General features: G+C 39.3%; 2 protein-coding genes across 3 annotated transcripts in view; one reads left to right on the top strand and one right to left on the bottom strand.

Annotated features, from left to right (window-relative positions):
* Positions 1-15,834, top strand: part of LOC137294674 (alpha-soluble NSF attachment protein-like) — a 282,044-nt gene that overhangs the window by 72,241 nt on the left and 193,969 nt on the right. The gene's annotated exons all lie outside the window — the stretch shown is intronic.
* Positions 1-15,834, bottom strand: part of LOC137295081 (forkhead box protein N3-like) — a 54,624-nt gene that overhangs the window by 21,037 nt on the left and 17,753 nt on the right. The window contains exons 1-2 of one of the 2 annotated variants that reach the window (XM_067826363.1): positions 6,442-6,633; positions 438-1,054 (exon numbers count right to left, since the gene is read on the bottom strand). In XM_067826363.1, the coding sequence (XP_067682464.1) occupies positions 438-1,028 (591 nt within the window). In that variant the 5' untranslated portion in view covers positions 1,029-1,054; positions 6,442-6,633. Of the gene's footprint in view, positions 1-437; positions 1,055-6,441; positions 6,634-15,834 lie in introns of those variants that run through there. The other variant, XM_067826364.1, reaches the window with a different exon arrangement.

The following is a 15,834-nucleotide window of genomic DNA, read 5'->3' on the forward strand; positions in this document are numbered from 1 at the left end:
AGAAGACTTAATGAATGACTGACTGGGCAACAGACTGCATGAGCTGACTGGATGTGGAGTCCTAACTGAATGACTGAATAGGTGGGGGAGACTGCATGATTGACAGGATGTGGAGACTGATTGAATGGATGTGGAGACTGACCTGTTACTAGGTCTGTGTGTTGGCAGGCTGTCTTGCAATATATTGCAATGTGAATTTTAATTAAACATAGCTATGTCCATTTCATCACTTTCATCCCTAATTATTAGTTGTTTAAAACTCTAACAGAGAAAAACACTTTTCCACAAGTTTTTTTGTGATTGATTGATTTTAGATCAATGAAACAAATATAAACAAAACCTTTTTTGTACCCAATACACCTGAAAACAAAAATATTTCAAGCACCAGTCCTTCTTATGTCCCGTACTTTCAATATAATAAAATCAGAAAATCTTACCTGGCCCTTATCTTTTTCCACCTTTTTAAAGCATTTGTTGAGAGACAAGTTATGTCGCACAGAGTTCTTCCAACCAGTTGGAGCATTTTGGAAGTACGGAAAATGTGTAAGAATCCAATTGTAAATATCTTTCACAGGGAGCCTCTTGATCGGTGAGTCCTCGATTGCCATGAAAATCAAACAACTGAATGAATATGGCGGTTTGCTGTTTATATGTTTTTGAGGATTGTACGGAACATGTGGAGGATGAGGTTGTGAGAATCCCGACGTCAGCTTGCCCGCTTCCCCATTTTCTTTCTGTCCATCCACCTCATCCGCCCCCTCCCCTGCGTTTATATTCTTCAACAAATCACTATCCTGTAACCAAGACAAACTCGTCAACTCATCATCCTCTTCCACATCCAGTTTTTCAGTCCGCAACTCTGCGAAACAACTACTGCTTAGTGGATCAGCCTTCATCTCATCCTCAGAGTCTGTCAAACACTGTAATGCTTTAGATAGGGCACTACCAGGAAAACTCTGGCTCAGGCTGTTGACAAGTCTCTGCCTCATACAGGCATCGCTTTCATCAGCACTCTTGCTGGGAGCCATGATGTCACGTTGTCACCTCTTCTTGCCTGTAACAAACAAAAACAACTTTCATCAACTGGAACCAAAACATTTCATAATTTTTTTAATCTGCTCAGATTGAACTAATTTTTTCTATTTTTCTATTTGCCATGTCCTCACATTCGGAAAAGACTGCTGTGACACATTAACAGAAACATTGTGTGCCCTTAGTCCCCCAACAAAAATACTTATATTCATAATGTGTACTTAACTTACAGTTGTGCTAAAAACAATAACTGGTCATGCAATAGCCTGAAGATAGGCCATTGCCTTGAAACTTGCAGATGCAACAGCATGTGTGATCAGCTGCGGGTACCAGTGTTTCAACATACTTATCCACTAATTCTGTAAATGGATCAACCTGAAGCCTAAATTTAGTAATACTTTGTTCAGTCTGACAACTGTAGCTGTACTAATGCTTGCATGTAATGCCAATGCCAGGGTTGGGGCTAATCAACTTGTCGCATGAACCTATCTTTGGTGAGCATTTCCAGCACAATAAAACATGCAAATCAGAAGTTTTCTCGACTGAATTTGTAAATCCTGTCCTGTCAAGCTGTTCAGTTAAAATGCCAAAATTAGTGACAATTTTTTATACATATTTCTAAATATTCTTGTACTTGTACTTGAGTGCTCAGCATCCTAATCCCCATGAAAGCAGCCCCTGGCATAACACTGATTTACAGTAACAACATGCAACATGTCACACCTCCTTGAGCTTCAGTGTCCATGAAAGTGACAGTAGATCCCAACCATGGTTGACCAGCTACTGTGTCCAGGGACAGACCCATACAATCTCCAGAGCACCTGCTGTTGAAGAGGGATGAGTCTTTCACCTGGCTCACAATAGAGCTGTGTGCTCCATCTCCATGGTGACGACCCTTACACAAATATGCTCCCTAAGCAGATGCCACCCTTCTGGATGAGATGCTTGGCATACTGGGAGGTACGCTCTGTTGCATTTCAGCAAACTTACAAAATACTTGTTTGTCCTCTTTATAGTTACTTACTTGAGTTTAACTAAAACTAATTCCAAATGTACTTTCTTTTCATTATGAGTTAATATGGTCATATTATAACTCATTCCTTAGCTTGTTACAGATGTGACATTATTGTGAGAGAAATGACAATTCATTGCCTCAGTGACAAATATATATGCAGCATCAGTACAAAATGTTGCCATAGAAACAGGCACAATCAATGGTATCAGAAGCAGCTATCCCACTTCAGTCACAACTGAAACTAATGTAACACAGGAAATTATATATAATCTGAAACTAAATGTAATCTGTTTAACAGTGTCGTAACTTAAGAAACATCCTAGGTTGCTGTCTGAGGACAAGGTGCCTGTGATGAAAACTGGGTCAAACATTTAAAGACCCTTCTCACTGCCATCAGGCAGACAGGCAAGTCAATGTGACCTACACTCTCACATACACTGTTGCTGGAAACAGACAGCATTGTTAGGTCTCCTTGTTACACACCAAGCAGACTGCTAGTATGTAACATCCTACAGTCATACAGCAGCATAGTACAAACTTTCTGAAAACTAAACCAAAACGTTTGGAAGAAATCATGTTTTGGAGTTGTGCACTAAAACCTTGCCACAATTCCCAACTTCAGTATGTTGCACAAAGTTTTGTGGCAATGCTACCAAATTATTATAGAAACATCAAAATATCAATTGTCTGAAAATTACCTGTTTCAACGCATGTCTGAATGAGAGCAGTGACGATTTAATACAACTTTGATCCCTATTTGTAGCTGATAAAATCAAGTAGCCAGGAGCCTGCTTAAACAAGATAATCTCAACTCCTCCTCAACTACAAATGCACAGACCTGTTGCTTCGGTGGGATGCCACTCGACAATGATCTCGTATCATTACAGATAGACAGTGAGGGGCTTCCTGCAGCGTGAGGCACACCTGCCTGTGTACACTGAAACTGTATCACCAACAAGTCGAAACAGGCTCTACATCTTATTTTGTACATTTTAGGTTGTGCTTACAAAAGAATGTTTTATATTGCCACTTTCACATCCATCATTTATGAATCACATCACCATTAAGGACTTGTACAGTACGCATGGCTTCCCAGTCCTCACAAGCTTATTATCTTTTACTTACGTGTGCACAGAACTATGAGTCGTTGGACAGTTTCAGGCAGTTTTGCTTTAGGAATACATACAAAGCATTTGACCATTTGTTATAAAATACAGTGGGTAAGTATTTAGTTAAGTACATTATTTCCCTTGGTATTTTCTTTCAAGGATATCAATATAGCTAGGCATGTCATAACATATACGTTAACCCTGTGTTCATAGGATAATTAAGACAAATTTGCAATACAGGGCCCTTATTCTCAAAGTGTTCGTAGTTCGTTCTTAAAAATTCTTAACTTTGTTTGTAGCAAATGTGTTGAGAATGGGCTTAAGAAGTTTGTGGCCCTACGAACGTTTTGAGAATAGCTAGCCAGGTTTCTATCACAAAAGCTCATTTCTGTTCGGTTCTTAGACAAATCAAGAGTGATTTACTGCAAGTGTCTCCGCCAACAACCATGTTGTGTGTCACACCTTCATTTCTGTTTGACAGCCAGACACCACATCTAACTCACCCACAGAGATATGTGACACACAGTATTTGTTCTCATTAATTGTATCACTGAGCAATCAATGGGCCTTTAGTTTATGTGGCTCCATGAATGGTGTCATACAAGGGGAAGTTATACATGACCCATTTTTATTGCAATTCTGTAAATGCAGAACACATTATGATGCATTTCATAAGCAGTGTGTCATTGCTTAATTAGGGTGCACTAAAAACAGGTTCAAACTATAGTGCCATACCATAACAAAACTTGCATATCTACAAGTTTGTGTGTGTCAAAACATCAAGTAATTGGACTTCAATTACAACCCAAATCGACTGTGGATTATTATGAAATAACACAAATTTAGTAACAAATATCCACACTGCCCATAACTTAGTTAAAATTCAGCGATGAGGAGTTGAGTTCATATTGTCACGACACACGTATCACTGTCAGTCAGTTTCTATATGAAGTACACTCACAGCCTGTGTCCAGGAAAAGGACATGTCTTAAATATGCAATATCCATATAATATATAATTATGACCTAAGGTCGATAAAATGAGTCACATAGCATATTAACTGTAATTATGACAGCCGTCCTAACATTGCAACAGGCTTCAAAAAGGAGGTCTGTAACTTCCAGGAGTTTGCTATGGCTTCGTGTTGACTTCAAAACTTCAACATTTTTTGATGGTTTGAACATGTTACAGGTGGGTTAGAAATTATATCTTATGATCAGTTTCTTGACATAACAGAATTGTTATGTTTCACCAATTTTAAAATGCAGAGTTAATCTTGATACCACACATGTCAACAGTTTCATCCACCACCATATCCCTACCTTGTGGATTGATTCAGAAGTCCTGTGTCCTAAGATACAACTGTCCAAGTCAAGTATCCCAAACTTTTTCCTATAATATACCGTAGACTGACACTTGCACCCTACTGCATGGACTGAAGGGCCTAACTAGTTCTGCTTCTCTGCAGTTGGCAACTGAAAGATGTCCCACTGTACATCCAGATTAGCTGGGGATAGGCAGCCAGTAATTAATGAGGAGGGTAATAGATTATGTAACAGTTCACCAGGCCATGTTGATACAGAGCCTGGGGGGGCCTACTCCACAGTAGAGTAACAGCTCATTGTGGCCTGTCACTAAATTGTAGCTGAATACACTGAGACAATATGCTTACTGCCCTGGATAACTTCACACCCCTCTAATCTCCCATGTCTGATTAAGTTTATATAAGCAGTTAACTCGTGTTTGGGGAGCAGTTACTTTCAGCTGATTCAGCAGTTAATGCTATACAATTGTGGAGGTGGAAAGTGTTTGATGTTGACTGAGATATTTTGTGTTTTTTAAATGTTTTTATTACAAATACCACCTGAAGAACTCAAGGAAGACATTTCATAACATGGATACTAAATCACTTTGAAGGTGTCAACTACCTGTTCTGGAAACCATGACAATTTAACTGTACATAAGTAAAGCTGTGTTTAAAATATGCATGATGTTTGATAGTGCATGTTAAATATCCATATCAAGTAAGAGAAACTACCGGATTACATATAATTTAATTATCCATGTTACTTTCAACACCAAAATGTGGCATATACTATAATAAAGCACTTGCATCTCCAAAGAACTATCCTCCTCATTCCTCACAGTAACTTTTAAAGGTCCACTCAAAGTAGATGTCACTTTCAACGGGTTGGCGAGTGTACGTCAAGACTTTATTTTAGCTTTGAAAATTTTCTGAAAGACTTACTCATTGTCTTGAAGATTGTATATATTGTTTTGGTTATCTGTATTAATATCTCAGTTAAAAAAAGTATTAATGGCACAAACTTTGTTTTGTTACATTAAATTAAACCCTGAAGAGCAAGTTCTTAAATACACTGATCAATATTTGTAAAGAGGTCAGCAATATGGATTGTTAATCACACCTTCGAGATATGTACATGTTCCTGTATAAATGACCACTTGCTGTCATCACAACTAATAACGTATAGTCTTCATTCTTATCATTGTACATTAAAAAGAATAACTGAATATCTATTATAATGCTGATACATCTTACCATGCTGGTGAAGCAACCATTCACAATTTTCCGTATGACACAAAGATATATCTTCTTTATGTAATGGAGTTTGCAGTCCCAGCAAATTTCTGAATTGCATTTCCCTTACTCAGATAAAACTTTATAAACTTTCACCAATGAAACACAAAGTACTTCAAAGCTACACATCAATTTTCTGTGTGTTAAAGCAGATTTCTTCTATTTGCATGTCGGTTGATAATTCACAGTTTCCATGCTCTTGCTTAGAAAGCATCCTGATTTTGTCAACAATACACCTAGATAATGATAGTAACCATGGAAACAGGTTTACAAGTGTAACATCAATATGTGTTAAAGGTTAAGTCAGTAGCTTATTCAGGTTTAAGTACTGTTAGATGCTGAAACAAGTCTCTCCTGCCATGAGACCAGCTGATGGGGAGACACAGGACTGTAATAGTCTTGGGGCTGTCACAATGTAACCTCAATACCAGGACAGCTGTCGACAGTCCCTTGTAAACACTAGCCTACTTTACTCTCATTGTTCCCACTTAAACACAACACCCAATAAATACAACCAGCTTCAAAGATGTCAAACAGATAAACACAGTATTAAGACATGATGTCAAAAGGATGGGAGGTGTGTGAGAAAGTTTTGTCAACTTGGTGTTTCGGTAAATGATCAACCACTGTGGGAGGCATGGTATCAGACGTGTCCTTTTAAAAATGGCCGCCACATATACACATACCTTCTGAATGATCCCAGTCAGCTGTCAAGGATGGTAACAACCAGATGAGGGGATGAATACTAGCCTGGACTTCATATTTAGCTGCAGGATGGGTATGGTGGGTGAAAATGGCGTCTGGTGACACCAACACAGTCACTGAAGCGTGTGCATAACGAGAGTTGGGCTGAAGTGTAGCGAAGCATCCCTGGTATTGTGATAGCCACAGAGCAGCCAGTGAATGTAAGGCAGTCGGGCTATGGACAATCTGGTTGGCTGGCTGGCTGTGTGGCAAGCTAGGTCTATCACTGACTCAGACACCCATGTGATCAGCTACAGCCACAGCTGTGCCCCTTTTCCTGCTAGGCATCCTATTTCCATGGCAACATGCTATCGTTGCCTTGGAAACCAAGATGAAGCAGCCAGCACAAATTCAGTTTTCCTTCCCGGCCTCTTATTAGGCACCCTTATGCAGGGGGACTCTCTTCACATCAATTTTAGATTTCAAACAGTTAAATTTTGACCCAGACACTAAAGATGTGAAAATTATTGACAGATATTTCAATCTGTGATGAGACAGTGCTGGAGATGACGGTGAAAGATTCAGCGTATTCTGTCTGCATCTCAATAAGACTGTATGTAATCAATATGTTAATACTATTGCACAGCCCTATACCAACTTAAGAGTCTGTAAATACAAAGCCCAGCGATCAGATAACCTCCAGCCAGCTATATTTATCATCCGACAGCTTCCCATTCCTTCACACTCTATTTGTCATGGACTCAACGCCATGCATACTGTTGTTTGCTCTGCTCCAGGCTGACAGTGGCAACTCACAGTTCACATACATGTCGTCAATCAGTTGATGGAGATGAACTTGAGGTGATATCATGTATATCGTCATTTGAAATCACATGTGCATATATTACATCATGTATACTATGGGGCAAGTGCATATATGTGATATCCCCCATACATTTTCATGTAATATCATGTATACCGTGGGGCAATATGCATGTATGTGATATCATGTATACCGTGGGGCAATATGCATGTATGTGATATCATGTATACCGTGGGGCAATATGCATGTATGTGATATCATGTATACCGTGGGGCAATATGCATGTATGTGATATCATGTATACCGTGGGGGAACATGCATGTATGTGATATCATGTATACTGCGGAACAATGAGCATGTATGTGATATCATGAATACCGTGGGACAATGTGCATGTATGTGATATCATGTATACCGTGGGGGAACATGCATGTATGTGATATCATGTATACCGTGGGCAATGTGCATGTATGTGATATCATGTTAACTGTGGGACAATGAGCATGTATGTGATATCATGTATACCGTGGGACAATGTGCATGTATGTGATATCATGTATACCGTGGGACAATATGCATGTATGTGATATCATGTATACCGTGGGGGAACATGCATGTATGTGATATCATGTATACTGCAGAACAATGAGCATGTATGTGATATCATGTATACCATGGGGCAATATGCATGTATGTGATATCATGTATACTGCGGGACAACATGCATGTATGTGATATCACGTATACCATGGGGCAATGTGCATGTATGTGATATCATGTATACTGTGGGACAATATGCATGTATGTGATATCATGTATACTGCGGAACAATGAGCATGTATGTGATACCATGTATACTGTGGGACAATATGCATGTATGTGATATCATGTATACCATGGGGCAATATGCATGTATGTGATATCATGTATACTGTGGGACAATATGCATGTATGTGATATCATGTATACTGCGGAACAATGAGCATGTATGTGATACCATGTATACCGTGGGACAATATGCATGTATGTGATATCATGTATACCGTGGGGGAACATGCATGTATGTGATATCATGTATACCGTGGGCAATGTGCATGTATGTGATATCATGTATACTGTGGGACAATGAGCATGTATGTGATATCATGTATACCGTGGGACAATGTGCATGTATGTGATATCATGTATACCGTGGGACAATATGCATGTATGTGATATCATGTATACCGTGGGGGAACATGCATGTATGTGATATCATGTATACTGCAGAACAATGAGCATGTATGTGATATCATGTATACCGTGGGGCAATATGCATGTATGTGATATGTATACCGTGGGGCAATATGCATGTATGTGATATCATGTACACTGTGGGACAATATGCATGTATGTGATATCATGTATACTGCGGGACAACATGCATGTATGTGATATCACGTATACCATGGGGCAATGTGCATGTATGTGATATCATGTATACTGTGGGACAATATGCATGTATGTGATATCATGTATACTGCGGAACAATGAGCATGTATGTGATACCATGTATACCGTGGGACAATATGCATGTATGTGATATCATGTATACCGTGGGGCAATATGCATGTATGTGATATCATGTATACTGTGGGACAACATGCATGTATGTGATATCATGTATACCATGGGGCAATATGCATGTATGTGATATCATGTTAACTGTGGGACAATATGCATGTATGTGATATCATGTATACTGCGGAACAATGAGCATGTATGTGATACCATGTATACTGTGGGACAATATGCATGTATGTGATATCATGTATACCATGGGACAATGTGCATGTATGTGATATCATGTATACTGTGGAACAATGAGCATGTATGTGATATGTATACCGTGGGACAATATGGATGTATGTGATATCATGTATACTGTGGGACAATATGCATGTATGTGATATCATGTATACCGTGGGGCAATATGCATGTATGTGATACCATGTATACTGCGGAACAATGAGCATGTATGTGATATCATCTATACCGTGGGACAATGTGCATGTATGTGATATCATGTATACTGTGGGACAATATGCATGTATGTGATAGTCCTAATATTACAGATGGGAGAGGTGGCATTTTTTGTGCCATAAGGTACACTGCATGCTTATGTGATATCGCCTAACACTACAAGGGTGAGATATGGCTGTACATTTGTCTGTCATATTATCTATATTTGGTAAACCAGCTATCCATAAAGAATGTACATGTACATTGAATACAATGTGTGTATATATGTGATATGTTTATTACCTAACTACAGAAGTGTGGATATGTGTAAACAAATTTTGTGTCATAACATTTTAGGTGATATCATGATATTGCATGACAATACATTACCATTCATGAGTGACATCCTGCATATTAAGAAACATTGATTTCATAAAGTCATTCCGCAACAATACCTGCAAGATCGGAAATATTGGCATCCTGTATATTGTGCAGTACATGCAGCATGTACATTGGTATCACAGCCATTGACATTTTGTTTAACACTGCAATATTTGAGCCATATGACAGAAGACTGCAAATAATGAAATCTACACCAGACAATCCAGTGATATGCACCATGAGATCAATGGAATCTGGAAAAGAAGACATCAAACAAGTCTGTGAACCTGACCCCATGCAGCCTCTTGCAACTTACATGGTTTTGGTTTCAGCAATATTCCACCTATATGGTGCCTGTCTGTAAATATTTGAGTCTAGGTCAGACAATCAAGTGATCAGCAGAATGAGCATCAATCTATGCAAGTGGGATACAATGATATGTGTCAAACAAGTCAGTGAGCCTGACCACCCGATCCCATTAGTCACCTCTGATGACAAGCATGGGCTGATGCAGACCAATTTAAACCGAGATTCTACAAGTCAGAGGGTAGTTTACATGTGATAAACCTAAACTATGAGGGCAAAAGGGTAGCATAGTGGAAAAAGTTATCCCTCGTCACAGTGGAGACCATGGTTCAATTTCCACTCTATGGATACAACTTGTACAGCCTATTTCACCGACATTTAAACTTGACACTGAATAAGAACAGAGCCTAACATAGAATTAGTGAGTGAGTTCAGTTAAACACCACACTCAGCAATATTCCAGTTATATGGCAGTGGTCTGTAAATAATTGAGTCTGTGCCAGACAATCCAGTGATCAACAACATGAGTATCGATCTGTGCAATTTGGAACTGATAACATACGCCAACCAAGTCAGAGAACCTGACAACCCAATGCCGACAAGTGGCCTTTTATGGCAAGGCATGGGTTGCTGAAGGCCTATTCTACACCAGACCTCATGGGCCTAGAATTGGTGAAGTTTACCAAACTGATGATAAAACAGTCACTCTATTTTCATCATACTATTTGCTGTACAAGCAATGCTGGCCTCATCAATATTCCTCATTTGTCTTGTAATATAGCAATAAAATTTTCATAACAAGTTTCTTAGACACTCTTTTCTTCTCCTCAAACTTGTACTACAGTTTTCAACCCCATCAACTGTCCCATGTCAAATAACAGCTATACAATGCTATTTGGCAGGCATCCTTCAAACAAACAACAGTAAAGCATTCCAGCATTATGAGAACTTATGCACCATGTCATACAAGGAAAACATTGTGTTGAAAAAGCTGAAAATCTTTGAACATCTGATCTTTTTTCGTTTACTTTTGTTGAAATTACAAATGAAAATAGAAGGCAATCCTTTCAGTTTTACTTTCAATAAATTCAACCATTTTATTTAAAATTACTGGAAAAACAAAACTGCACTAGAAGAACCCCCATTGTTTGAAAACATCTTTTCCCAGACATTGTGTGGAAATGCTGCGAAAATGCACTAGACAGTGAACTCAGTATGCAATGAAACATGCATTATGCATGATTCATTGACGGAGGTAGATGTCCACATCATCAAATAAAGTAGTGGGGACAGTGATAAGTGTAAATTTTCCAATCCAAATCAACTGACTCATCCAGACTTGCTATCTACCTAATGGTAAAACTGTTCACCAGTCAATGTTTCTGGTCCTCAGTTTTACCTACATCAGACTAGAAGACTTTTTTCCAAGTCTGGAATGCTGCACAATGGTACAGTATGAAAGGGAGACAAGAGTGATATGAAGTTGTCGGTGTGTGGAATAGTAGTGGTGTTATTTTGTAGCTAAAGGTTAAACATTAGTGATATCAAGATGATAATTTGTATGATATATACAGTAGAAACAATACTGATATCATCATGTAGGGGACTCACATTGATATCATGTGGCTGAAGGTGGTAATACTAGCGATATCAGGTATAACAATAACTTGCAGATGAAGTGAATAAGTGAGTGAGTATAGGTTTACACTGATCATAGGAAATATTCCAGCAATATCACAGCTGTGCACACCTGAAATGGCCTCCACAACATTGTACTTATGTGGGGAATCGAACCAGGGTCTTCGCTGTAAAGAGAAAACAGCTTAACCACTTGGCTATCCCATCACCCCTTCACATGAAGTAACAACAGTGATATTAGTGATACACTTGGTATACATCAAGTAATAACAGTGATGTAATAACAGTGATATCATGTAGCAGATATTGGGTATCATAACATATTATGGGTGAAAGATTTATAAATGTGGATATCAGTAGATGGTGAAAATAAGTGAGAAACCATATCGTAGCTGCGGATGGGGTCAAAGCATATCAGTTTTGTGCGATACAGAATAAATTGCATAATTTCAATTGTTTTAATTCAAAAGCAATATGAATCATTGCTGCATGAATTGGAAGTTCAGATATAGCCCCATAAATGTTCAGTAATGTTGGCTAAATAACTATAGACATGTCTTTTTTAGGCTGATGCACTTGCACACTACAGCTTCACCTTTCATATTTGAAATGACTGACCACATCACCATCTTTGAGACTTGGGTATTGTTGATAAAGAGTAGGAATGAGCATACACACAAGGGAGGTAAATGAGTATTAACTTCTTATCTTTGCTGACTTGCATTTTGGAACCATGGAAACTTTTCAAAGATATCTGGTTAGAGTAACATAAACACATGATAAAAATGGCTATTTGAAATCACACAATTCAGAGCATTCACAAATAATACTGTGATATGCATCATGGATAAATTGAACCTCCATAAACCGATGAAGCTGAATAAGATTCCATTGGTAGTCATGCATGCAACCATCTCAACATGGTTTTTCAGACATTTGAATAAAATACATAATTTTGTAGGCATTTGTTTCATCTCCTAATTACTTTCACCACCATTAATGTAAAACAAAGCTTTAAGTCAAAGGCCTTGACATTACTGAGGTGTCGCTTCCTTTACTCACATGAAGCAACTCGGTGTCTAGACTTACCTAATGTTATCATATCAATCACGCCAGAGCAATGTTTTGTAAAATAAACGTCTCGATCATAATGGTTGTGGAATGGACAGTACTAAATGTTTAATAGCTTCCTGAATTCAAGAATCACATGTAAACGAGGATCAGAAAGAATTACATGATTAGCCCAAGCAGTACTGTAGGACTGGAGTGTCTTGGGAGCTGTACAAAACAACCTCAGTACTGTGTCTGTCGTAAGTCCAGGATATGGAACTTATGACCACCTTAGTACCAACATTGCTTTATACACTGTACTCTGGTCCCCATTCCCTAAGGCAATTTTAGCGCTTTCATCATAAACCTATGTTAAGATATGGTCGTTGTCTTCACCATAGCACTCGGATAGCTTCTTGAACAAGAGTCCCAATGAACAAGAACTAGAACTGGAACTTCCTAGGTACAGTGTCTGTGGGTTTCTTGTCTCCTCTGTTGTCAGCAAAGTGTGCAGAGAAATGAAGCTTTCAGTGTGATGGCACCAGTGAAAAGGCCAAGTTGACTTCAACATTCCACTAGTCATCAGACGACTCATTCTGTGGATAATTTCTATTGATTTGGTATGATCTGTTATTATATATACAGCCACCTCACTTTAATTCTCCACCCTCTAGCAATTACCTACTCTACCCTCCCACATGTTGCCCTTACCCTCATTCAGCCCCTCCTTATACTAATCTCCTCCACGTTCTACCACAGAGTCCCCCTACCCCCTCCCAGCACGCAGTTACTCCCATCCCCCTTACCACTGGTCCCAGCTTCCTAGAGGCCTCCTCCACACCAATCCCCCTACTACAGTTCCTTCCATTCTCACACATATTCCCTCCTCCCATCCCTCTATAGCCCTTTCTGCCCTTCTGCAAGCCCCACCTTCCACCCAACTGCAGGTAGAGTACAACATGGCTCCCTCCTGATCCTCTTCCCCACAGCTGCTTCTAACGGCTGCTTTGAAAGCGAGAGCGCCATAAGCCATCTGGACCTAACCAGCCACCGAGATACACATATCACCATGGTAACAATACACATTATTGGTTTTGAGAACTTCCTGTGACAACGATGTGGTGGGCTGGTAAACACATCTGGATAGCGAGGGGTCTTGTTTCCCCAACACCGACTCCCAAATACGACCTGTCTACTGCTATGGCAACCAAATAACATATTTGACGAAGAGATACGCGGAAGGATGTTTTTTGTTAAGTTGGGCAAGATACTTGGCTCCGAGTACTGACAACTGTGTATGAATTTCATGCTCCTTGCTCCTGTACAAAGCAAAGCAAGGATGCGTTCGTTGTGTTAGAATAATAGCAGAATATTGAATGTGCCAAAGCTTTCAGCTGAAGGCAAAGATGGATGAATTGACCTGAAGTGGCTGCTAGCTTCACACTTGACTGACCACTGGTGGGACAAAACATTTATTAGCCTCTCCCGTCCACATGATCAGAAGGGGACAACATGTCCTAAAAATACATATATATCTGTATACTGATGACATGTCCTCTATATCGATCTGTACTAACAGGGCATGCCCTCAATACAGACCTGGACTGTCATGACATGTCCTCTATATAGTCCTGGACTGTCATGACATGTCCTCTATATAGTCCTGGACTGTCATGACATGTCCTCTATACAGACCTGGACTGTCATGACATGTCCTCTATATAGACCTGGACTGTCATGACATGTCCTCTATAGAGACCTGGACTGTCATGACATGTCCTCTATATAGTCCTGGACTGTCATGACATGTCCTCTATAGAGACCTGGACTGTCATGACATGTCCTCTATATAGTCCTGGACTGTCATGACATGTCCTCTATACAGACCTGGACTGTCATGACATGTCCTCTATATAGTCCTGGACTGTCATGACATGTCCTCTATATAGACCTGGACTGTCATGACATGTCCTCTATAGAGACCTGGACTGTCATGACATGTCCTCTATAGAGACCTGGACTGTCATGACATGTCCTCTATAGAGACCTGGACTGTCATGACATGTCCTCTATACAGACTTGGACCGTCACATGACATGTCCTCTATACAGACTTGGACTGTCACATGATACGTCTCCATACAGACTTGGACTGTCACATGATACGTCTCCCTACAGACTTGGACTGTCACATGACATGTCCTCTACATAGACCGGGACTGTCAATAGACATGTCCTCTACATAGACGTGGGCTGTCACATGACATGTCCTCTACATAGACCTTGACTGTCACATGACATGTATTCTATATAGACCTCGACTGTCACATGACCTACCCTCAGTATAGACCTGGGCCTAGATTTTTTAAGCCCTCTTAGCACTAAGATAGTCGTTAGTTAATGTTAATGTATGGCACTCACAACAATCTTAGCACTAAGAGAGCTTGAACATATAGGCCCTGGACTGTCACATGGCATGTCCTCTATACAGACCTGGACTGTCTCATGATACGTCTCCATACAGACTTGGACTGTCACATGGCATGTCCTCTATACAGACCTGGACTGTCTCATGATACGTCTCCATACAGACTTGACTGTCACATGACATGTCCTCTATACAAACCTGGACTGTCACATGACATGTCCTCTGTAAGATATGAGTACGAATAAAGAGAACAATATCTAAAGTTTTTTGTTTATTTTTCTAGTAGTTGTTAGATATTTTTCATCTAAAGTTACATTAAAAACCAATAAACATATAGCCATGCACTCCATGACATTACTTACAAGACAGGTCAAAACCACAAGACATGCTTTCACAAACTTTGCTCTATTTGGAGTTCATAACTGAATTATTTCATTGACATGGTATTTTCATAACTGACAAATGTGGAAAATAACTCCCAAAGACAATGTGAACTACCATGACATTTATGTTAAAAGTATATTTAACATCTTGAATCAAATACATTCTGTTTTGTATCAAAGCATCTAAAGAATGAGGTATCCCATTACTTTCAGTGAATTACTTACACCTGTAATTAAGAGATAATGCAAAAGCTACTGACAGGACTACATAGTTGTCCTGCCATGGGCCTACGATAAGACATTTGAGGTAAATGGGAAAGATTTCATACACAAAGTGTTAAAGAAAATAATATACACGCTTTACATGGTTTAGAGAAAAGTCTTCT

The sequence above is a fragment of the Haliotis asinina genome, chromosome 8, assembly GCF_037392515.1.
Source record: "Haliotis asinina isolate JCU_RB_2024 chromosome 8, JCU_Hal_asi_v2, whole genome shotgun sequence".
In the NCBI taxonomy this organism is placed as follows: domain Eukaryota; kingdom Metazoa; phylum Mollusca; class Gastropoda; order Lepetellida; family Haliotidae; genus Haliotis; species Haliotis asinina.